The sequence below is a fragment of the Bombus pascuorum genome, chromosome 4 (genome assembly GCF_905332965.1).
Source record: "Bombus pascuorum chromosome 4, iyBomPasc1.1, whole genome shotgun sequence".
Lineage (NCBI taxonomy): Eukaryota > Metazoa > Arthropoda > Insecta > Hymenoptera > Apidae > Bombus > Bombus pascuorum.
Genome location: NC_083491.1, coordinates 5,138,849 through 5,164,621, shown reverse-complemented (window position 1 = coordinate 5,164,621; position 25,773 = coordinate 5,138,849). Strand labels below are relative to the sequence as shown.

The window sequence follows — 25,773 nt, the reverse complement described above, 5'->3', positions numbered from 1 at the left end:
GCAAAGATACAAAACAGGAAACAAAAGTTAGATGAAAGATGAACAGGTCGAGACGCTTGGAGGGTATGCAAATTAAAAAATTTAACCTTCGAAACAGTATATGGCGCGAAGTTTGAATTGGTAAATGGAGGCATTATTTGAAGTTGACTAATCTTGACAAAGGACGTCAACGAAGGAAGGGACCAGGTAACTTAACGATCGGTCGGACAAACTCCTCAGCGTCTCGTTCACTCCCCTCAAGGTCGACGAGAAGAGTCTAATTGTCCCTTCCAGAAGAGAGACTTGGCAAGCTTTCAAATTTCTTTGCTTATAAATTCATAAGGACTCCGGAAAATACACCTCCTCGAAGGAAATTTATTGAAATTAGTGCAATTAGCGGATTCCGGTGGATCCACTGACGAAAGAACGCGACGCGGCTAAGATGGCTCGTGATATCGATTCGCGCATCGATTACAACAACGATGCAAGTGGAATCGAACGCTTATATTATGACGCACTCTGCACCACCATCGAGTAATATACGATACAACGATGGTGTCTTTCTTTAATTGAAGGAACGCGTCAACCCGCTGGCAAGACTCGTAAAGCTGTCTTTCAAACGTAGAACCATAAGAAATTTAATCCAGAAGAGCTCTCACATCCTCAACACCCCGTTTTAAACAGCCACCATTGTCTTTCTCACTTCAACCGACCCATCGACGCCGGTCGAAAGAAAGACGCACGTGTAACCCCATCGTGTCGGGTAATAAATTCGTGCGAGAATCCTACACAGTTCCGTGTTACTTGGCATTAGTTCTTATCCGTTCTCTGCATCTCTGTCTATCTCTTTTTCCTTCTACCGAACTTTCATCCCTTCCACGGCAGAGGCTCGCCCTCTTCCGCTCAATGGAACGCGCCCATCGTGGAAAATCGCACCGGTGAAAAGGTGTGAATCTCCGGCCCTCGAAAAAGGACGACAATGCCCGTGTTGGCGTGGCACAATGAGCCTCTAAACCCACAATGTAGCCACTGTATCTGTACGAACGGCAGCAAGAGGGCTTCTCCTCTCGCGCGCCACCCCCGCACACCCCAACCCTTTTTCATCGACACAATCCTACCGCAAGGAGTCGAGGATGCCTGGATGTTCTCGAAAGCACATTTTTCAGCCGCATAATATTTATTCGTCCGCGGGTTGTATCGCTTTAAAGTGGTACCAGTGAAACCGAAGACTTTCTCGTGAATCGACAGAGAGACATAGACGGCTGTATGACGAGAAAGGGTTGAAATTTTGATCGTCGCAAAGAAACGTTACGCTGCGCGATTGTCGTCAATTTCTAACCACCACCACGCCCATTTCTGTCAAAATATTTCCGAAGTTACGAATCAACTTCCTACTTTCCCTCCTCGTACCTTCCCCATCACCGTGATACTCTATTCTTTTCGATACTCTATTCTTTTCTCTGTAGGAGTACATTCAGCTAGCATTGCCCTACGAAAGGGTTCGAAATTTTTATGTGCCAGCCTACCGAGCCTCGCACTCACGAAAATACACGAGTGTGTGAATCGGTGTGGCGAATTTCCGTATGCTCGTAGAGCGCACACGAGCACGCAGATCGTTGTTCATTGTATTGTGAAGCTCGCAGGACATGGCGTCCTGCTTTTTGTCGGGACCAGCTGAGTCAAAATGGCCTCCGGTCGATGACGTCACGATTTCACGTGCTCCACGCAATAGGTATACGCATCGATCCCGGCTACGTGTCGAGGTTCCAACCACTAGGTATGTACATTCGTACATACGTCGTGAATTCCTTCCTCGTTCTCTGCTCTGTTTTGTCGAGCCAAAAATTTGTTTCGTTACAAGAAAATTCTATCAGACTAAGACTGATCGCGAACGGAACGTCGCGAAGCTAATGACCTCTATTCAGAACGCGCTGTTAAAAGTGTGAGCGCTTCTGGCTCTCTCAAAGCCGCGGCAACTACTAAATTCACCACGCAAGAACGTGTAACGAGTTCCTATTAAAAATAAGCGTCCTTTCACCGGCTCAAAGTTTCGACGCCATTCAATCCGAAAGATGAATTTAACCGGTTATTAGAAAGGGTATCATTCTGCTCGGTCATAATTGCGTTCTGAATGTATATAAGTAGCGCTAGAAAAATTCAAAGTATATAAAACGCCCTCGACCGGTGGGTTCCAAATGCGACATATTACTTCCTGTTGCAAATGAACGAGGATATTCACATGACAGACTCGTTTGTCGATCAGAGGAAAGCTGGATACTGATTAGTCGTATTTCCCATTCGTTCATTTGCGTGGCTACGAAAAATCTTGGCGACATACTTCGGATTCTTCTTTGCTGAGAGAGAAAATATACGCATTCGTATCGATCGAGTACGAGTAAGTCGATCCAAAGTGTCCTTTTACGGGTTTTAAAGCAAAATTCTTCTTCGGTATTATGCTCAGCTTCTAAGATTTTCCTTACGGACGTACACCCGTTTCACGTTATTGCGGTGCTAATGAGCTCCAGCTAGTAATCAAAGCAAATGTTTCATGACACGAGTGAAAACCGTTTGAAGGCTTTTCCTTTATGTCGTTTGGCCTTCGTCGCGCGACTCGCTCACCTCTATTTTTGTCCTCGCTCCTAAACTTCGTTTCACGTAAACGCCATCATCGTGCACGCTCGTTGATCGCGTACGATCGAAGGAAACCCGTTTTCTCTTCTTTTTCCATTTTTCTTCTTCCTACCTTTTTTTTTCTTCGTTTTAACCGGCAGAATATTTTAAGTAAATTATATTTTCGCAAATCAGTATGTTATCTGGTGGCGTGTGTTTGATTACAATTCATTCCCCATGTTTACCCTGCACCCGGTGGTACAGGTTCGTGCAGACAAACCGCTGCTCCAGGCACTGACTGTTACTAATTAAGGGCGGTTTCAGTACGCGTGTTAATTCTTAATTAATATCTTTGTTGCCTCCTCCGACGTGGCAGCCCTCGGCACCCATTTCTCGTTCGTTCTCTCATTTTCTCTCCCTCTCCCTTCTCACTCCCTGTTTTTATCCTCCCTTTTTCTCTCATCTGCTTCTTCTCACCCGCAGCACCTCCGCTTTCTCACTTTTTTCTCTTCTTCGTTCTGGCTCTCCTCGTCTCTGCTCCACGATCTTTTCCTCTTGCTTTCTCTCGCGTGTTCAACCCTCTTTCTTTGTCTGTTTTTAGCGACACCCCAGCCCTGCACCGTCCACCCACTTCTCTTCTGGAGTCTCTCGAATGAAAGGAGATGTATGGGAACACACGCGCATCTCGAGCCACTATGATAGGTACAATCGGTCACGAGTGACGAAAGGAAAAGCAAGAAAGGACTGCGGAGGAAGCGCGTTCCTCCGATTTACCGCTCGACTGTTTCAACCGGAGAATCTCTTTCGCGACGAATCGAGAAATCGTTGGTTAACCCCTTTGTCGCTTAACCCTCGCGATTTCTCTTTCTCTTTTCCCTTTCCCTTTCTTCCTCCCTTCTCTTTTCGACACTTTCTCGCAAGCACCTAAATTGTTTTCTCGAGCTTCCTTTCGCTTCTTGAACGATGAGTGACAATTAATTACGAAACAGCCACACTCGTCTCGACGTTTCACCGTGGAAAAAGTAATCCTGCCAGTATATTCGGCCAAGAGTTCTGTCTTTCTCGAGCGACGTCACGAGTTCTACCCCTGTTTCGATCCACGCTTGCAAAACTTTCTTCTCTTCGACCGAGGGATTTCACCGGCAAATACTCTTCAATCGTAATAGCCAGCGGGGACTTTCGAGACCTCGAATGAGCCTCGCGCGTACTATTTCGCGAACAGTCAACAACGTTCGGCTCCACATTGAACGGTAGTGCTCTTTGAAATCGAGCCCTTTACGACAAAAATATCTGCAAAGCCGCCTTGCCGACTCGAGCGGTTCTATTAATCAACCACCGGTTTCTTCTTGCTTCGGTGCACTTCGTTTTCCATCGAAGAAAAATATTCTTTACTTTCCCTTTGACCCTTCTTGTTCTCAACTTTGGCTTTCACCTTTTCTCTCGTGCGTATACCTTTTCCTTTTTACCTATTCTTTGCCTTTCTGCCGATATGCATTATTTAGCAATAAATCGGAAGCATCGGCTACAACATTATTTCTTCATCGTAGTGTCGAAGAAACGGTAAATGGTTTATATTTTCCGACGACATTTGATTTATCTTCCTTTGCTCCTTAACCCATTTCCTCGTCAATTCTTACCGACACCATTCAGAGTAATAACATAATATTTCCTTCATTCTCCGCATTTTCCTCAATTTGCTGCAAAATCCTGCTGCCTCGCTGACAGCTAATCACTCGAGCGGTGAAATCATACCACGGAAAGTAAGATGATTGGATCGGACATCGGGAATATCTTGTGATGATGAATCTCTGAAGCATTCGGGGGCTCGATAGATTCTGACGACGCGACGGTAGAAACAGGGAGCTTCTTGATATTTGTACCGAGGCTCTAGACTTCGTTCATCTATTGTTCGTCTTGTCTTCTTCTTCGTCCATTTACGTGATGAATCCTCATTATTTTGCTACTATCTGGCTGCTTGTAATCGATAAGTCGATCCTACGAATGATAAGGGATCAGATCTTTCGCGATTTAATGGATCATATTGATTAATCTGCTTTTGTTTTTCTATCCCTCGATATATCGTCGAGAGTCACCCTGCTGTAGGTTAACACAATTTTTATAAAATACTGTACCGCACTTATTATTATAAAAAATTCATTACCATTTCTCATGTCATAAGGACGTATCGATACAAAGAATAAAATTATAGTCTAAAGAAGTTATAGTATTTGAAATCTGTGACCAAATTCAAATTCTCAAGATCTTGATTTACATCACTATGATTTTCCAGTCTGCTTGCTGCGATTTTCAACCTTACTTTATTCGAGCATCGGTACTTGCGACAGAGAATTTCCTTCATTTTTAGTATCTGCGAATATTTAGAATTGAATTCCAGCTAACAAATCTATTTTGTCGTCTGTGGATAACTGAATTTGCTAGGAAGTTGCAGGGCTGTACATTGGCGATATAATGTGCAACGGCACGCGGAAATACCGTTGCCTATACGGTTGATGGCTGCTCCTTTTTTTTATCACAGCACTATCAATATATAATTGACATCGTGCTAGGTCGTAAACCGAAGCTGGTAGAAAAGTAGGTAGCATTCTAGCGGAAACTATACTCCACGTAAAGGCTCCCTTGCTCCATGTTTCGTCGCGTCTCCAATTTTCCAGCCGGCTTTTCTGAGCGTTGCTAGTACCACCCCGGGAGCCATGCCAGTCTCCTTTTGCTTCCAGAATCCTCCGGTATTTTCCTTTGCCGGCAAATTGGACTATTACGGCAGCGGCTTGTACCTCAGCACCGTGTCTTCGCGAAAACCGCGTATTTTCTCTCTTTCTCCACCTCCGCCTCTGCCACTGCCTCCGCCTCCGCCTCCGCCTCCGATCCCTCACGTCGCCCGTTCGCTCGTACCCTTTTCCACATCCCTCGACAGAGGTCCTCTTACCTAGCGGGCTCAAAGTGGCGCGCAGTTGTTAAAACAACCAATTCTGTCGGGAAGCTGCTCGTTACGGACGCCTCTCTCTCGGTCCTTGCGGAATCCTTCGTAATCCTGATGGCAAACCGTTCGTCGTTCTGCTGACGCAACGGAAATTCTGGCCAATAAAATCCCTATCTTCCACGGTTCCTTCTTAACGACGCACTTTCAACACAGACTCGTGATCGTTTCCTTCAAGGAAATTGAGAATCTTCCCCGTAATTGGTACGTTTTCTTTCTTTCATCAGATCCCTTGCATTTTTACTCCTTGTTGAAAATTCGCGTGTCCTAAATACAAGGGTTTCTTTCTAATTGACTGGTATCTTAATACTAGCCCGGCAGACGATTTCGAAGAATTTTGTCCACATTTTCCCGATTCACAGTTCAAAGAGCAACGATTTAGATTTTAACGGTGGGCGTAGATGTAGAATCAAGTTTCGGGAAAAAGAAAGTATCTCGTTACCGATTAGCGCTCGAATAGGGGAGGGTGTGGCATGCACCCTCGATTTCCCGAAATATTTTGACAAGAAATTTAATATTGGGGTCGCCGAGAAAACTCGAGGCTAAACGAAATTATAAACGATCGCTCGTACGCTGAAAATCTTTAACATATTTTCTTGAGCTTTGAAAACGTTTTAAGTGCGGAATAAGTACATGCAACGAAGTTGGAACGTAGCCCCATTAGACGCAAAGATGATCCACGGAAATCATTTTCGACCTGTCGTCCCTTGTTTCGAACGACATCGCTTTGCGGGTTAAGCAAGCACGGTTTAATGGCTCGGAAAAATCGGAATCATCGTGGGTATGAATACGTAATCAGTTTTCTTCGCCGCATGACGTCATCGTGTGAACAATCTAGCCTTGTCATCGCAACCGAGATACCCGTTATAAATCCTAACATAAATTTGCGTTTTTGTAAATCATCGTGCTGTTATCACTTTATATCGTAAATTTCTTTTCGAGAAACTCAAAACATGTTACTGAATGGAATTGTCGAAGTTCTTCCGTTCCTTCTTCACTCGGACTGCCAAATCGCTCTGGAACTTAATATTTGTTCCGTAAAAGTATATCAGACTGGCGATAAATATCGAACATTGTCGGGTTAGGAGAAACGTTGCCAAGAGGAGACTCAAGCGAAATCGTCATAACCTCAGCATGGTCGTTTGCTCGTGTTTATGGACAGAACCAAATTTTCCCAACCATATGAAATTGTGTGGCAACCAAATTTCGAAGATATCGTTTGGATGACGTTGCGTTTGTTCCTACATAACGAAGTATATTAAGAAACGTCTTACCTGGACTGGTATTCGAGAACGAACTCTTCGATTGAGAGAAACCTGGAACAGAAATAACGTTATTTTATTGATGTGAATAGCAAACAATTATAAAATATTTCGAGCGTTTCATAAGAAGTCTGGTTGAATATTTCATGTTGCGAATTACGGTAGAAAATATTCGTCGCAATAATAATCTATAAGTAAGAGAAAGAAAGAATTACGCCAAATAAAATATAACAGGTATATTCGCGACATGAAATTTCATTAACTAGAAATTGACTAGAATTCCGCGAAACACATTTCGAAGGAGTGGCACATGCTAGCGTTACTTTGAGACTCAACCCTGATTAACGACTTCGCGAAATTAACTCGACAATTATTTCATTAGTGCCTAGTAAGACATTTTTCACCCGGCCTCAATGGCCTTTGGGATCCAGAGAGGGAGTCATATACATATGCGTATCTATACACGAGTCGACTCGAATACGTTACCCTTAATGATTCGACCAGAATTAACTGTAATTTAATTAATTAAAATGTCATAAAAAAACACAACGGTCTTTTTTTGCACGGAACCAGACGTGACCTGGGTCACCTCGTTAAAATGATTATTGGAGGAGTTGATGGTTTTGCGTAACTATAATTTAACGCAAAGTCAAACTTCCGCGTTTCATCGGTGTAAAGATCAATTTGATCAGGACTTTGATCGTCGTTGACTCGCTCGAAGAAAAAGATGTATATCGAAGAGCAAAGTGTACATGATTGAAAACGGCAAATTGGCGGTAGCATAATGCCAGAGAAAGCGCGTACGATCTTAATTATTGCGTTTCCATAATTTTCCGTTTAACGAGTGACAAGTAGCTTGGCTTTCGTGTCGAGACCACAACAGCGATATTCGTAATTAAAGGCAATTTTGAAAACCGCGCGATCCTTGCCAGGCGCAGAGGTTCGTGTTCGCGAGTTGGTTGGTTGGTTCGTTCGTTGCTCGCTCGTGAGATTTCACTCGTTAGTTCCGCCGTTCCTGCGGATTTAATTGCCCAACGCGCGACAGAACAAATCCGCCCGTTAATCGTGCACGGGATTCTGATTCACTTTGTCGACACCTGCGGCTGACGACCGCTCGCTTTTCCATTTTCTAAAAGGTCGCTCAGGTAAACTTGCGTAGCGGTAGTCAGATACTAAACTCCTTTTCAGATACCGTGGTGGCCCCTGGAATGAAAATAAGTCCGCGTATTAAGACGTTTCGCCACGGCCATTTTCTAATAAAGTCGTTCCCGTTGGTACGGATGGCTCGTAGGGTCTGAAAAACAGGGGTTGAAAAAGATTCTCGCGTTCCTAAGAAGGTTAGGGCTCGTTGCCTCCAGTCGACGGAGCGATAAAGAGCGAGCAGAGAGGAACGAGGGGCAGAGGGTCTGGAATACGAACGCAAAGTTCGCGTTTCAGCAACACGACTTTGTGCAAGTGTATGGGCACCTCGACATCGGGGCTCGCCGCGGTGTTGTAGTTGTAGTTGTGTCGTGGCTGGCGGCCACGGGGGTGGCGGAACTCCACCCTCAAACGACTTTAACGAGCCGCCGTCTTAAAATAGGGATGCCGAGCTTGTGCCGAGTTTGCGCGTTTGTTTGATAAATTAACCCAGAAAAGTATGCTCCACCGTCGGAGCACTTAACAAGCCTTAGAGTCGAGGAGACCATGGCAAATATGGAGCAGGGATTCGTTGATACTCCAACGGTGATTAACACTCGTTCGAGCGAACACAGTTAGACGCGAACAATGGAAAATCTTTTATTCGTTCCACGCGTCGTAAACGTATCCTGACATTTTTCACGCTACAATCGCGAGAAATGGAATGGGATACATTTTAGGGGCGCAGGATCGCGATCTGAGTGCTGTTCACTTGATGGTACGAAACGAACGCGTGTCACGAGGCATTATATTGCGGTATTATCCTGGTTTTCCTGCGTTCGTTCCGCCTTTCACGGAATCCAGTGTCCGTGCTCAGCGGTGAAATTTAAACCCCAATCGTGTACACTGGTGGAAGGTTACGGATTTTTTGAAAACTCGACAATACGTGGCACGGCCCGCGCCACTGGTGACAAGACAGGGGCCTCCATTGAGAAAAATCCACTTCCTAGGTCTCGTGTTACCCGGCGTATTTTGACAGGATCTTATTGTCGTCGCGCGGCTAAGCCCTATTGACTCTATTATGGGCCTATTAGTATTATACTAGGATTTGTGGTTACTCCTTGAGAAACGTCCTTTTCTTTACTCTCCTTCTTTACGGACCTCTTTCTTACCTGAAATCGAATGTTTCGCTCGCGTTCGTCCATTCGGAACATGGTCCGAACGCGTCCCGAACGTTCAACAAATAATTTCCTTGGACAGAGTCGAGCCAACTCAAACAGTGACGCGTTTCCACAGTTTATCGTCTGCGTCGTGTACTCGTTGGCCGCGTGCGTGAAAAGTTCTCATGGCCCCCGGACTGATGACAGGTATCCAAATTAAATAAAACGCGAGATGAGTAATTAGGCGTGGAGTGGTCCAGGGACGATTCTCGATGCTCCAGATAACGAGCACTCAGTAATCGGTCTCGCTAACTGAACGACGGTTGACAAATAATTGCCGATGTAAATAGCAAAAAAAAAAAAAAGAAAAAAAAACAAAAAAGAGAGTATAGCGGCGGCCTGTGAAAAGAGCGAGTCAACGGGAGGTAAAAAATAAACTCTATCGCGAGATCCATTGACAGGGGTGAGAAAGACGGTGCAGCAGTGTGAAACCGCGCAGAGCGCACGCACGTACGCACTCGTAGATTCGAAGAGCTTCACCACGAGAAGCTACCTTCGTTTTCCAAGTCGCGAGCGCAAGCATCGCGGAATGAGCTGCTACTTAGAGAGAACGGGTGGAAACGCATTCACCGGCACGCAATCAAGACTCCTCGTGGCTGCCGCGCTATGCACGTACACGCGTGCACACGCATGTGAACCCGCGTGTTCCCGTGCTCATTCATAGCAGTGCAGTGGTAAGATTTGCTCGCGACTCCTCTCCAGTGCGAGAAAGCTGATGCGATTCCGTGGAACGGGTGAAAGAGTGAGAAGAGAAAGCTCGGGGTGACGATGCTAAAGGAGAGAAAGAGAGGAACAAGAAGCCGGGGAGAGGAACGGGCACCGGCAGAGAAACAGAGACGGAGAGAGGGAAAGCGGAGGACTACGGCGCGCGTGTGTTTGAGGCGTGAATTCATGTATGCTCGCGAAGCACTCTTCACAGGGGACAATCGAGGTGTTGGACTGGAAATCCATACCAATTTGAGCGACTTACGGTCGTTCGCTTGAAAGCCCGGTACACGCTACCACCGGTATACACGAACGCCACGTACACGATGCTACGCGAGCTCTTGTACGCGCGCGCGTTTACGTACGCATCCAGAGTTAGACGCGGGAGCGCGACGCGATACTCTGCGTCAACGCCTTGTCCCTTTACGCGTCGATTTACACTGCTCTGTTTCGAGGTCAACCGTTCCGCGCGAAAATCTCCTTCGTCGATCTCTTTGTAGCTACAGACCCACGCGATTGTGCGATTTCAGTCACATCGTCTTGAGAAAATATAGCAATTAGCGGTTTTCATTGTTCCGAATTTAACTATCCCGTGTAGCGGAGCCGCTTTCGCGGTCGATGCAAAGGTAGAAAGCAAAGAATTACAAAGAACCGAGTGACGTAGCGAGATTTACGCTAGAATTCTTGAAGGGACCTCCGCGGGGACAAAAGAGGCTCGTTGACGAGCGCTATATACGCCTCCTACTTTTCAGCCAGAGTATGAAATTAGTTACGTGCACGTGAAGGAAAGGGACGTGATGCAGCATAGAGCCAAGACCGCGTAATCGATTCGAAGTCTCGAAAGCTGGCCAGTATTTTCAATTACTTTGACCCAGTGACGTGCCATCGTCTCGAGTTAATCGAACGTACGCTCGATGTTAACCACTATTGATCCGGATTATCACTCTGTCATGACCGACGTCGAAAGCGAGCCGCGTTACAAACCGATACTCGATAATTACAATTACACTCAATTTCCACTTAATTTCGGTGGGTGCATCGATCAAGTCACCGAGTCTCCACCAGAGTCCAGCGATCGCGTCCTGCTAATTAGCGATACCGTCGTATGGTTTGGCCACGATTTGCAGAAACGATGGCCGGAAATACTGTGGAATATCGAGTAGAAAGTTCCACGGTACAGCGTACGCGCGCGGGCCCGTGGTAATGGACATAGTTTGCCGGTAATGTCCGAGACTAATTCCCGTGTTATTTCATTAACGCAGCTCCCGAGGGGTTAGGCAGCCACGTCGGCCGGCAGCATAGCCGTAACACAGCGGCAACCGTGCTCGAGCTTGTAGCCCCCAAAGGGGCTCGTATTAGGCGCGTGTCAAAGGGTGAAAATTTACGAGGTGAGTAGCAGCCGCGAAAAGGCCGATTGATAGTCGCCTACCAACCAACCAACCACCATCGTCTACGTGTACGTGCCGCCTTGAAATAATTTCGACGAGTTTACGCTATGGTGAAACATGCTTACCCAGCCTGTTAGCGCGTCTAATTTTGTCAGCGGGATAGATGGATATCGTTTGTCTGTCGATAATCTATCGATGGATTTTCCACTGATGACGATGACGTGATGTACCATATCGCGAGATTAAATAATTAAGTAACGACTACGTCGATGAGATAGATGGGCACTCGGCTTCACTTTCCACCTCCGCTATTTGACGCGTTGATCGGTTTTATTCGTACGTAAACATCATCGATTGAATCGCGGGAATTCGTAGTTACGATCATACTATGTATATTCGACAAATACACGATTATCAGAGAAGAATTTGCGTTGCTATCTTGTTAGACTACTTTTGGATTTACGTCGAACAGCAATTTAGTATTTTCCGCAGGCAAGCAGGCGAGAAGTATAGAGAGGAGAGATTTTCCTCGTATTTCCTGGATTGATTTATTCGAGCGGATTATGCGATTAGACAAGAGAGGGTCGTATGATTGACACCGCGACCAGAGTGCAATGAGATAAACTTGTTTCTGACCGAGCCAGGAGAATTTGTGGCCAATTGATCGATGGGAAAACGAGAATTTGCTGTTTCGCACGTGGAAGATGCTTATATCTATATCTATCGGTATCCTATTTCCTATTTCGATCAAGACATGTTAAGGAAAAGTAACTTGTACGGTCGTAATAAAAGCTTGTACAAGTTACTATAAATGAAATTAAGGCACGCGAAAGAATATCGCTGTGAACAAGTATACATGAACATCTTGACGTGTTAAAAAAAGAAAGAAAGGGGTAGAAAAATAAAAGGGAAGAAAAGAAAAAGACGCTTCTCCGAGACGAGAGACTGAATTTTCCTACTTCTGACGTTGAGTGCGCCCTGGCAGTGTTATCCAATTATTCTAAGTTGTTAAGGCGAGTTAGGGCGCTTAAGGGACTAAATTAAGACATTCCGCGCGACAAATCTCCCAAGAATCTCAATTAACTTCTCCTAGAGGGTGCCGGTACTTTAATTAACTGTTTAATTTCGTTTAATTTGCATTCACAGTTGCATAACCTACCGGACGAGATGGCTGGTCCGCGATATATTTCTTCTTCGAGGTAAATCGATTATGCACCACATACTTAACTTATATATATTCAATACTTCTGCCGATATTTCATTTCGTACTATACTGGATTCTTCAGAAACGTGACACTAAGGCAGAAGTTTCAATATGAGAGTTACAATGCTGTAACAAGTGCTGAACGATGAGCCAAACGTTTTGAAGCTCTTTGAATAGGAACACCGTGTAGGAGACGTCGAAGAAACCGTTCACGGTTCGTGTCTGGACCGCGCGGTATTGGTTTCAACGGGCGTAATGGGCTAATTTGAATTGCAGCGACTCTTACGCACACGTGATCGCGCAAAATCGGCCGCGTACACATAGACAGAAGCGCGAAACGCGCGGAAATATGGACGGAACGGAGGGCTGGCTAGGTATTTGTGTCGCGAGCCTCTTATACGTGTCTGCAACCACTTTCCTGAAAACAAAGCCGAGCGAATTCATAATCCGCTAATTTGTTCAAGATTTTTTGCTCGAGTGGCGGCGCTTGCTTTGTCACAAATCCACCGTCGATGCCGGAGCGCGTGGGGCTCGCGTTCAAGCCGCTTTGAAGTACTAATCAGTATCGACCTGCGCCTACAGGCCGCACCCCTTATCCGTGCTTCCACCATCGCCAACCGCCCACCTACTCCCGCTCCTCCGCGCTCTCCTCGGCTAGTCCGGAGTTCCTCTCTTTTTTCCTATCGTTCCTCGACTTTCCGCCAGAAACCATTCTGTCAGAGGCGTGACAAATCAACGCTAGAATTCTCTTCTTTCTCTACGATTCTCATAGACGTACTGTATTCGTGATCGCTTTTGCAACAGGGACTAATAACGACTCTAACATCTCTCAATGGAAAGTTCCCTGTCCATAAAATAATGGTCAACGATTACAATCGGGAATCCTTCGAACAGAAACGGCCTAAGAACCTACACATTTTCCCAGTGCCTTGGATGAAAGGGGTACACAGGAACAATGGAGGACCGATTGCGGCACGTTTTGCGGAATGGTCCTCGGAGATGTGTTACCAGGACGATATCAAGCATGAGAGAAAGGATGTAGCAGGGGCAGAAGGGGGTGGGCCGAAAGAAAGTAGGAGAAAGATGTAAAAAGGGGAAGAAACGAGGGAAGGAAGAATCGAGGCGCCGTGCCGCACGAAAGCGCACAAGATCGCTGCGGGAGGAAACGAGCACGCAGCGTGGAGGGAATAAACGAAGAACAACGTTGTCGCGTGGCCGTGTGTGAGGGTGCAATAGAGAAGGAGAGGGAGTGAGAGTGAGCGAGAGAGTGTGGGAGCAAGAAAAGGAGTGGACCGACGGGAGTGTGCAAGGAGACTTCTCAGGCGTTGATAGGCAATCTAGTTGATTGCCAACTTCAAACGAACCGAAAAAAGCGGAGCGAGAGGAGAGACAAGCTCCTGTACAAGCCACTGGAAAGGCAAAGCCTCGACACGAACCGGCGCGAATCTCGGAATTTTTAGACAATACGATCCGCACAGTTCCTGCATTCCGACCCTCTTTCCTTCCTACTACCGATTAACGCTGTGCCAAGCGAATCGATCATACGCCATTTACCATCCTGGAATACTTTTCGCCTCATACTATCGTTCATTTACTGCTTAATCTAGGAAATATAATATTATAAACTTCTTACCTATTTCTACGTATACTACGCGCATACAAAATATACTCGAGTAACAAATATTCTTTTTATATTTTTCATTATTTTTGTAAAGCGTACAGTGTACAACATCCAGCCTCTTTGGCTCGAATTTTCATGCTCGAGAATCCATTATGCCCAAGGAACAAAAGATTCTTAATCGACGACCGAGCCAAACGGCCTTAGAGGGCTGTTCCACGTGACAGATCCTGCGAAATTGTTAACGTCACGACGCGTAATCGATCTCACAGCGATCGATATAATTATTATCGGGAACAAATCGAGCGGTTGGCTGGTCTGTGCTCTCGTCTTTAAGTCTGCCCAAGATTTAAGACAAAAAGGAACGAATGAAGTGCGCCAAATAAATGCTGTACTGTAAGACGAGGTGCTAGAGTGACGTTTGAATGGAAGGGCAGATCCTTTGTGCTGCACCGGGAACCCGACACCCGAAAATCGTTCTCAAAAATTCGTTATACGGATAAAATCTACACGCTATTCGAGACACCATATTATTGCTGCAATAACAGTTTTACAAAAATCCTTTTCCGCCTTTTATCGAATGATTTCGATACTATATCAGGATTCTAAGTAATTTCTATTAGCAATCATTGCCTCCTACTTAAGAAACTGAATTAGTTTAGAACGATTTAAGGTCGATTACTTGACGACTAAAAATCTTTTTAACAAATGAACGTCGGTAGTTTTTATAATCTTCTTCTCTGACTATTCTATAAACAGGCAGTTCAAAGGATAGCGACTGTAATAATTAAAAGAGAAAAATTCTCAAGTAAATGAAACGAAGGGTTAGTCCGCGCAGGTTGAGAACAGTTTGTCGGAGTGCGGCCATTTTTACGTTTTGTCGAGGTTCTTTGTGTTTTGGTGAGACATTGCAGGTCTGCCCAACACTCAACTCATTATACCACTAATTATTCATAACGTTGGGGATTATTCTGACAAAAATATTCAATTCCCACAGTGCACTCACCCCAGTGCTACCCTCTTTCTTTGCCTTATTCTTTCTGTCCGACTCATCTGACGCTAATCTCTCGAAGAACAGCCAGCAATTTTTTCTTTTTTTTTTTTCGCTGTTCCGAACTCACCGTGTTTCGCGTTTGTGTAAATCTCGATTCGAAGAATTGGCACTCGATTTCCTCGAGTGTAGTTACTCGATATCGTGTGGCAGCTGGTCAAGCAAGGCCCAATTGTTTGTACATAAATCGACGAATTGATTTCACGAGGCGTGAAGCAGTCGGTCAGCTGACGAGATCTCATCGGTTTCCCCAAAAATGGGCGAAAACTCGCAATACAATAGAGTTTGCACGTGGATATATAAGAAAGTTGCGCGTCAATTTTCGGTAACACGATCTTGAGTGGCTCTCTATCAAGTGATAGCCGTAAGTGGCACGTTAAGTGCTCGTTTCACGGTGGGACGACGATACGCCTATTAATTTACTTCAACGTTCGTGACACGCGAGGGTCGTGGGTTCATCCTTGTCTAAAGATTGAAACGCAATCCCGATGATTGCCGATCAATGCTTTATTACGATGTATCGATGCTTGTGGGCGAATGAATCGTCGTATCGCGCTTGATGAACGCGTTACAACGTTCGTTAACTGCAGCAGAATCAATGGCTAGGTTCGAGGCTGCGTTTTAATTGGTTTCTCGGTTCTTTCTTGTTCCTCGACCGCCGCTTAGGCCAGTGTAAGGAGCAACGTGTTAAAAGGAAGTACGGCTTGTATAGGCAGCGTAGCAAACGCGTTCCTTCCTTTCGTTTTAAAAGTTCAGGTTACTATTATTGTAAAATTCGCGTCTAGGTGCGAGAGAGCAGCTAACAACGCGGCACCGCCGAGACGCGAACCTTGTTCCGTTGAACGGGATCCGTTTCTATGGATTGCCTCGCCAAGATGTAGGTCTTAACGAATGTGTTAAGATTGAACGAAGTGGTTGCTTGTTACTCGGCCACAATACGCGCACGGTTTGTGTAAAATTAATTATCAATTCTTCGCCGGCCCCCCTTCTTCTCCTCGCGCTAAATGAAAGAAACAGTTAGAGGCTCCATTCGTGGAATAAATGGTACGGTTATAATTGTCGAAGCACAATGGGCCACGCCTCGCGAGCGGAACGATCTGACGGAAACAATGTCATCTTAATCGTCATCTATAAAAAACGGGGCGAGTTTTAATGATAATGACGCATTACGCCCGCCACGCGGCAGAACGTCATTCGTCCAAGTTCGTTGGAAATAAGCAATGAGAAATTCACGACAGGACCGTTTTCCTGTGAAAGGGCTACAGTTTCTTTCAAAAGGAACGTTAATAACGTAACGCAGCACCTTCGGTATTAACGATACAATTTTATGTCAATAAAACTGTCGGGTAAGGAACAAATTTATGAATTAAGGTAAGTTACGATAATCGTACCTCTAAATCATTATCCAGCAATTTCCATCATTTTAAATTGCACCGATAAGACGAAAGATCTAATGTAATATTATGTTGTAATTGTAATATTATGACAATCTTTTCAACCTATACTTGTCGTTATAAACAAGCATATTCACAAATGCTCATTCACGCCAAATTTACGGTCATTGATGCACCCGTTGTGCACTAAACAATCTCTCAACTGAAATAAAACCTAATTAGCTTTATTAATTGAATATGTGTATCTACTGTTGAACGCATTCTCAGTCTATATCTATGAAAGAAATGATACGAAGGATCAACTCACCATGGGGTGGCGTGTGCTGAGTCGGACTATGCTGATGATGGTTCGTGGTAACTGCGGTACCCGGAAGTACGTGCTGCGCGTGTGCACCCGGATGCACGTTGACACCGGCCGGTGAAGCCGGAAGTTGTCCCGGCTGATGTACCTGATGATGCGGTACGTGGTGTGCAGGGTGGGGGTGGGGCGGCGGCAGGAAGGCAGCCGCGACGGCCGCCTGCGCATTCAGATAGGCCATCCGCGAGGCCGTGAGGTTGCCCAGATTCCCAAGATTCCCCAGATTGCCCAGATGATTCGTCAAGCTAGGCATGTAATCCCATAACTTGTGATGAGGCGCCGTAGGCGCGTAAGAAACAGCGGAGACGCCGGCCGGCGGTGATCCTTGAGGTGAGCCGCGATCGGTACCGCTTCCGTTTCCGGTACCATTCAGCCCCAGCAGCTCCTGGATCGCAAACGGCGATCGCTGCGGCATTTTTGTGTGTTTTGTTGATTATTCTAACGGCTCAAAACGACATTCTTCTCTCACGACTTATCGTTAATGCTATACGTTTTGATCCTTTACTTGTTCTCCCCGTCAATGGAGCATCTTCGGTTGAACTCGTTGAAACAACAAGTTTGAAGGAGATCGTTGTTCGTTTCGCCTGCGCCGCTACTCGACTATTCGACGCTACAAGTTTGAACAGTTTGTCGTTGCTCTTTCGTCTCGAGGTAACGTCTCGATTGCTAGGAACTTTGTTTATAAGCGATTCTGCTGTTGGAGACTCTCGAACGGAAAGGCTGAATTCGTTGGGCTCTGTCGTAACCGTACACGATGCTTACAGAGGATTAAAAATCGCAGACTGATTCATTTGTATAGTCAAAGAAACGAATAGAAAAGAACGAAGCTATTATCGTTGCTAGGCCTTGACATAACGCTTGCTCGAGATCCGACGGTTTGCGGCGAGCAGTCGCATAGTTTTCAATAGCTTTAGCAACTCGGAAATCACTAGGAGTTTATTCTTATTATAGGCTTGCTACGAAGCGATTACTAATTGAGCAGTTCAGTTGATATCGTGAAATATAAGAGGTATTCGTTCGTACGAAAATGAAGAAACCGACTGATGGACCTGTCAGCGGCCCTAAGTATTCTCATAAATCTCCATCATTGAAAATGTGTCCAAAAGTAATATTCGTCGATCGTGGAGAATGTTTACAGTGCTTAATGTAACGTATTTTCAACTTATCTTCGTTGTAAAGGTAGAAGCCAGCGATCCGTCGAGCGAAGCAACTCCGGACAGCTTGCAGCGAGCGACGGCAACTTGAGCGGCGACTCGAGAAACAACTCGGTTCCTGTTTTCGGTGCAACCGTATTATCCCGTGTTTCGTTTCACACTTTAACACATCTACTGTCTAGAAACTACGCGTTTAACCTCACACTTTCGTCTAGTCTCTTCGTTGAATGGTGGTTTCGTTGTGATCAGGTACGGATTCCTGCGTTCATCGCTGCTCGAGTACCGACCGGTAGACTTGTTCGCTAAACTGAACTCGTTCGAAGACAATTAGAACCTTATCTCCGTTCAGAAATTCTATTCAAGCTCCAGATAGCACGTGATGGGCTTATTCATCGTTTCTTGCCACCGAACAAAACTCTGGTTGGACCTTAGCGATGCGCATGGAAATTCGTGGAACCGCTTTCTTTCATTCTCCTCGTGTGGGGATTGAATTTCAAGGACAACAGAGTCTTCCTCGCCTCTGCTAAATCCTTTACTGAACTGGAAAGGCACTCGTGCATTGAAACTCTTCCGCCGGTACCTCATACAAGACGAATCGGACGATAATCGAGGAATCACGAGTAACGTCCGGCGATCGATCTCGATTCCTTTTCCATACTCTTCGTTAGCTTCTTACACCGTAGATACTCCCGCTAATTCGAGCTCTTCTCTCGCTTCCTCGTGTTCGTTTAAAAATTGCGCACTGAAAAAGAACCGTCGGATTCACCGGAGCCAGTTCACTGACAGCACCACCGCGGCTACTCGAGATCGGGCCAGTACTAAACTATGTGGATTCGCGTGCCGAGTTTCTACCGATGGCTGTGCTTGATGGCTGGATCTCCTTGCGTTGCTGGTCCCTCGAAACTCGATCCGAACGAATCAAATTACGCGTCAGATAAGAGAAGCAACGTGTTTACTCTCGGAGTAGCCCTGATACGTTAACGTCTGACTGTCGTCGTGGCGCAACCGTGTCGTCGTCGCGGCGATGGGCAACTGAGCTGCCGAGCAGCACAGGGTTGCTCGACTGCGCGGCAGCCAACGAAGAAGGGAAACCCCTGGGGGCGGCTGTGCGCCGTATACGCACCCACACATATACCCTTTCGCGGAGGGTGGCGTTTACCCGACCCACACACCCCCTCCGACACTTCTGGCCCCCTCTACCCTTCTCGTTCTCTCTCCGTTCCCCCTTTTTGCTCTCTCTCTCGCGTGAACGATCCCTTCCCCTTCGTCACCGCCTGTCTCCCTTTCTGCTCGATGCATATACAACCCCACTCTCAGCCCTTCTTTTCAGCACTCGTCGACCCCTTGCAACAAAGGCGCCTCCGCTACTTTACGCGCCGACAGTGGCCGTCTCGCATCGCGGATTGGTCGGTTTTTTGAGACGGCCAGCCGGGTAGACATAGCCCTAGTTACCAACGAGAAGGTGGGGTCTACCGATGTCAACGCCTCAACCGGCTACGCCTACGACAGACCGGTTTACCACAGCGAAAAGAACTTGATCTGGAGTTTCGAACTTAACTCGCAAAGATATCCCGCTTCTTCCTAGCTCTCGCGAACGTTCAACCCGTGATGCTCAACGTTTTGCTGGCTAGACAAATGAACGCGACGGCCGTGACGCCAAGTTTGTACACTTTATTACGGAAAGGCAATTGGCTGATCAGTATCGGATTTAATGAAATTTTATTACGCGCAACTCGAATGCGAAAGGTCCGTGTTTATAATTGTCAAGTAGAGTAGAACCGGAGCAGAATTTTTGATCGAGGCATTCGAATCAGCTGCAGTTTAGTATATCTATTAAGCTCTATCGCGTAAGATGCTTTGTTGGAAACTAACTTCGATCTTGCACTTGCATATTACCTCTGCCGATCGATAATGGAACGAAAAGGATATCGTGATAATCAAAATATGGTCGTACATGTAATTGGAAAGCTCTTGGAGCAAGTTTCAACATCCAACGTTGCCCAAGTTGAAGTAAAGATCCGCTGAGAAAAATTGTGGCACAGTGAAACTGGCTTTCGCTTAGAACCTTTATTAACGAAGGGGGTGTGGTCTAAGAACGGGCCAATCAGAAAGCACCACTTTCAACCCTCATTGGCCAGAACGTAAATCGATTTATCACTCAACCCGTCCATAGTAGACAGGGGAAACACGCCCTTAAGGCCGTCCGACTTAAGGTCTATTCTCCTCGGATGCCTTTCGCGACTCTCAACACCGCCAATTCCACTTGAGAAGGATGGTGGTGGTGCTGGTGGCGTTGAAGGTGGTGGTGGACGGCGAGGCGGGGGTGGTGCGTCCGTAAGAACACAGAAAGGGTGTGGAAACTCATGATCTTCGGCGGTGAGTTTCCCGATAGTGTCGGAGGGAATTTTTTCGAAAGACTACCGAGCCCCGTGGTCGGATCCACGCTCGAAATTGAGCTATTTTTCGGAAACGAGGCTTTTCTTTAGCTTCTTGCCTTCTTCCTCTATCTACGCTCCGATCTATCCATCTCTATGTTCCTTTTTTCTTCGTCGTAAACACGTTACACTATCTTATTTTTGTACTATTGGTTCTTTAGGTTTCTCATCTTATTGTATAATGAAATTTGAAAATATTCTAAGTAGAAAGAATGTGCAATGCCCAGATTTGTACGATACTTCCACGAAACAAAGGTTTTCACGTTTTCTCATTACGGTTTAGTTCTAATTTTTTAATGGAAATCTTCAGTGAAGTATCGTGCTAACATGTAAATTTGTTAAGTAACTACTTTATTACATCAACATAAGCTACACTAAATAATTAAATAAATCGCTAAGTACATAACGGAACGGAGGAAGATTAAATAAGTAGAAAGACTGAATGAAAAATACAAGAAAAGTCAGAAAGTTTGCGAGAAAATTGATATCACTCGCATTTTAAGATGAAAAACCCCACGCGAACATTTATACTCGTCTAACGTTTGTCAGCGATAGCTCCAAAGCAGCATAATACCGATGCTGAGATGGTCTTTTTATCGGCGAAAAACTCGCCCATCTTCTTGCAGTGCGAGAAGCAAAAGGCTGAGGAAGAAAGAGAAGGTTTTTGTGCACGATGCTTTGTTTCAGTAAAATATCTCCGAGTTCTTGCGTTCATCTCTTCAGCTAAGGAGAAGTATAAGAACAGTCTCTTCGTTTCCAGTCTCATTTGTTTGTTCCTTATATTAACAGATTATTGTTCACTTTCAGCAGTGCTATTTCGTGGAACAAATTTCCGTGCAAAATGTACGATGGTCAATTTACTAACTAACAGAATTTTAATATCAATATCGTATTGTAAAATGTAATCTTAATTTCGACTTATTTCAATCAGCTTGTTCCCTTTCATATAGGAAATCATATAGAATCGTAAAGATAGATTACACGCATAAAACTACGTACGAAATGCTCGTAGTGATTTGTAACTTCCTTAGCGACTCGTGATTTCGTGTTCCGCGATCGTGTAACCCGCATCATCGTTCAGTCAAACGAGATCATCCAACGGGTTAAATAGCGCGAGGCTCGAGAAGCCTGTGGATTCCGCAAATTGCAATTACTCCGTGTTATCAGCGGAATTTCGTAAGATTTGAAAAAAATGCTTATATTTGAGTGTGGTGAGCTAACGTAGTAGGAAAAGGGGGCCCCCGTTTGCTGCGCTCTTCAACGACTGTACAGTGATCAAGTACTTGCTTGCTTCTTAACTTAACGGATTATTGTACTTCTAAATTCAGTGCATTGTGCTAGTCGTGATCGTGTAAGGGTGTGCATACGTATCATCCATACGTAGAAGCGTAAATATCTTCATCGGATCAGATCGCGACACTCCTCGCGGGTTTAAGCCTCCTTCAACAGGATTCCAGGCGTGGTAACCGGGCACACACGCATCCACGCCCTGATCGTACTTTTTTTTCGAATACTAGCGATTTTTTTATTCCCTCCAGGGCGTAGATTAAGTTGGTAAAACGTCGTTATAATTTGCAATATTTACACGATGATTGGAATAACCAAAAACACGAGGATGTAAGGTAAACCTCGTGGTAAGGCTGGTCGAACATCGTCGCACTTGGCTCGTTTGAAATTTGCAAATTTTGAGGCTGCCGCTCATTAATGCTCGCGAACTTGGCAAAAATATTCCGCGAAGTTCGTTCGAGCGAATACAGGGTGTTACGCGAGACGTAATTGATCTTGGAAATGGTATAATAAAGCGAGCAACAAATTGAATATATTTTAAAACAATCGTAACGCAAGAAGGAAGAGGCAAAAACGAACAGACACGAATGAAACAAAAAGAAGGAAATATCGTTGTGCAAGCACGTATATCGCAAATTGATTAAATTCCTTTTGTTAGCGAGTTAACGGGCGTTTATTTCGCGGCTCGCGCTATTTACAATTAGTCGATGCACTATGCAGCGATCCTAGTTCCGGATAACTAGACCTCAAACCACTCTCGTTCCCGTAACGTGTGTGTGTTCCGCGCAGGAACAAGGCTGCCTCAACTCACGCTCTGTTAATTTATCTAATTACGATAGTAGTCGAGATCATTTATCCCCGCACGAGAGGAAATTTGAGACGAGCGCCGCCGGGAAATATGAAATTAGTCGCAATGCTTTAGGAACCTCGAAATTTCGTGATATTACGATGTAACTGTAGCTCGAAAGCTCCCGTTTCGTTGCGTTGATCACGAACGTGCCGAACGCTGCCGGCAGGTTTTACGAGATAGTAAAAATCTTTAAGAGACACTTTTCCGGTTTACGGTAAATGTATTTTGAATTCATTCTTTATTTTATTTCACCTTTTCAGTTATTTCATTCCGCATAGAAGAGATCGATGTTTAAGCAAGCATTACGCTTGTCAATGACAACAGGATGAGTACGAATCGACGATTATTTATCTAAAACTCGTAGCGACGATAACGGTTACGATACTTTCTAGAAGTTGAATGGCACGATGTTCGAACAATACCATGATCCGCCGTTCAAAGAGCGCGTAACGTAGCCTGAGTGAGTCCGATCGATGCATAATGCCGGTAAATTAATTTCTGAAACCCGGTTTCCTCGAAGAGGCCCACTTCTAACATCGGCAAACGGCGACCGTGCCCTTCGTCGGCCGCGTTTCCTACCTGCAAACTCGAACGAAAGGATCTCATTGCTCCGGCAATCCTCTTTTCCCGAACATTTTCGCCGAGTCCTGCAAAATTGTTAATCCGAAGCTTTTCCAATTACACAGCTCGTCCTCGTTTTCTGCCGCTCCTTCAAACCATCCACCTCTCTTCCTTCGTGCCCCCCCCTTCCTTGATGCTCCTCTCCGTCCCTCCTTCCACTCGCTCTCTTTCGGCTCTTTGTAAGCGAAAATACTCAATTCGGATGTTAAATTCAATTACAGCATTCCTGATTAATCCTAAGTATCCTTTTCCGAAGGAAAGACGACTGCTATCCAATCTCTCTCTCTCTCTCTCTCTCTCTCTCCCTCTCTCTCTCTTTTCGCGAACGTCTTCGAACGAGCTAGATCTCTTTCGGCTTAGCCCGTCCTTAAGTTGAATAACTGTTGCGAACGATATGACGCCATTAAAATCTGCTGATCTTGATCCTACGGCGGTGGACTCGCAACCTACACGTCGCTCAAGATTATCACTGCTGGATAGAAATTATCGTGTCTCTCGCGAGCAGACTGCTTGCCATTGGTAATTGTACGTTAAACGCAAAAGAAGATCGGAGTGTTAAGCAGTTAATGAGAAATAACGCAAATGTCGTGAAGTTTGTTGCGTGTAAACCGAAGAATTGACGCGTCCTCTCTCGCGTAACGGCGGTGGAAGGAAAAATTTAACAGGTATGGAATCAAGATTATTTATACGTTAACGCAACCTAAATCTGTGTTACCTGTAAACACGTAAGACGTCTATTCACAACGCGTTCCAAATACAAACTACCCTTATCAGACAGTAAATTGCACCTTTTCTTAAAAAATTCACAGATTGATTCTTTTACACCGTTGATTCTTTCACATTTCTTCCGACAACTTATTAACGGTTAGCGATGTTTCGTGGTATTCCGAGTGGACGAACGTGGACCACCCAGGGCTCGTCAGAAAGACGACAAGATAATTTCTGCCTCTCAAAAAAGTCAGCCAGTCATCGCCTGTAACTGGTAGTCCTTCTCTTAATCTTCGTTCCATGAGCCTTTAAGTATCCACGGCCACTCGAGTTTCTCACAATGCTCTGACCGGCGCCGTGGTATCTCATTCTGCTTCTCTGGATAGATGCGTTGCATTAAATGCGTCTAAATGACGCGCGGAAGTGCATTCTCCTTTGTGAAACGAGAAACAAGGTGATCCGACAAGAGGCGCAGCAAGAAGACGTATCCGCTTACTTCTGTCTAGCAAATCCCACCAGTATTTCATAGGTCGTTTCAAATATTTGTCAAACATTTATTGAACATTTAATACGATCAGCAATTTACTTGCTTCGATAATACGAGACATTCCTATCGCACAGATTTGTCGCAGCGTTCGAATAAAATATCGTCGATCGTTGGGCTAATTTTCAAAGAAATATTTTATATATTGAATTATAACTCGAATTAGAAATTCCACCGCTTCCGTTCTACGAAACCATCTTGACGGCAGCGATTAGAGAGATCTAAACAGCTTGAAACGAAGCCTAATCGCGATCGATAATCACACGTCTGCCGAGGGAATGGTTGCCTGCCATAAGGCGGACGCGTTTTGAAAAATCTAATAACTTTTTCCAAAATCTCTGGTGAATTTTTAAGTTCTCGAGGATCGCAACAGATGGCAGCATACATCTAGTCGGTAATTCTGAACGTGCTGCCGTCTGCGTGCCGTGAATCGAACTGAATTCCGGTCAATTCTTTCTCTCCTTCCGGAGGAAAATAATATTCCCTGACATCTTCCGGAGCTCCATTTTGCGCGTCCGCACTCGGCTGTATCGCGAAGATCGACGCCGCGTCGTCGTCACACGACTTTACAATACAGTCAAATTGCGCCATACACCCTTTGTGTACGGAAACATTCGCAGGACACTCGTTTCGGTGCTACGAGCGCAAGCATTTTCGTCGACAAAAATCACGATTTACATGCCTTCAATGTTCGACAAATGAATACCTTTTCCGCGGTGAAAAGTGACGTCCAAGTTGCTGGCCTCATCGTACCTACGATTTTAGAAGTTATTTGTTCTATAATATCATAACGGATAAGATTTTCGCCGCACTGTAAAAAGACGTGATTTGTTGATCATTGTTGATGCCAGTCCACCCCCAACTCCGTTCCGTTAATCGTCCATTGCGCTCACCCGGCATCATCGAGTTATTATAAATACTTTAGCGCACGCTTTTTCACGGCAACAAACGCGAAATTGATTTAATAGCTTGCTTTTAACATTTCTATCTCGCAATGATCGTACGCCGAAATTCGTTCGCGCTTTAAAACGTTCCGAATGAAATATACTTTTAGAACTGGCATTGAAACGTTGCTCGGTCTCTGTCTACTTCCTTTTTTTTTTATTATAGTGGAAATTGTTTAAATACGAAACATGGAATTTTCTCATCGGAGATACAAGAGTCAAGCCCACAGCGACGGAATATTCGTCTTACGAAGGAACAGAAACGGAAGTTTACGCGAAGACAAGCCGATCGATTTCAAACGTTTATCGTCGATTTTTACGCTAAAT

At 45.2% G+C, this 25,773-nt stretch overlaps 1 protein-coding gene across 2 annotated transcripts in view; it reads right to left on the bottom strand.

Moving 5' to 3' along the window:
- Nucleotides 1–19,142, bottom strand: part of LOC132906313 (visual system homeobox 2-like) — a 50,542-nt gene extending 31,400 nt beyond the window's left edge. Inside the window, exons 1-2 of one of the 2 annotated variants that reach the window (XM_060958364.1) lie at nt 16,853–19,142; nt 6,859–6,900 (exon numbers count right to left, since the gene is read on the bottom strand). In XM_060958364.1, coding sequence (XP_060814347.1) covers nt 6,859–6,900; nt 16,853–17,318 — 508 coding nt within the window. In that variant the 5' untranslated portion in view covers nt 17,319–19,142. The remainder of the gene's footprint in view (nt 1–6,858; nt 6,901–16,852) is intronic. The other variant, XM_060958365.1, reaches the window with a different exon arrangement.
- Nucleotides 19,143–25,773: the final 6,631 nt, after the last annotated feature.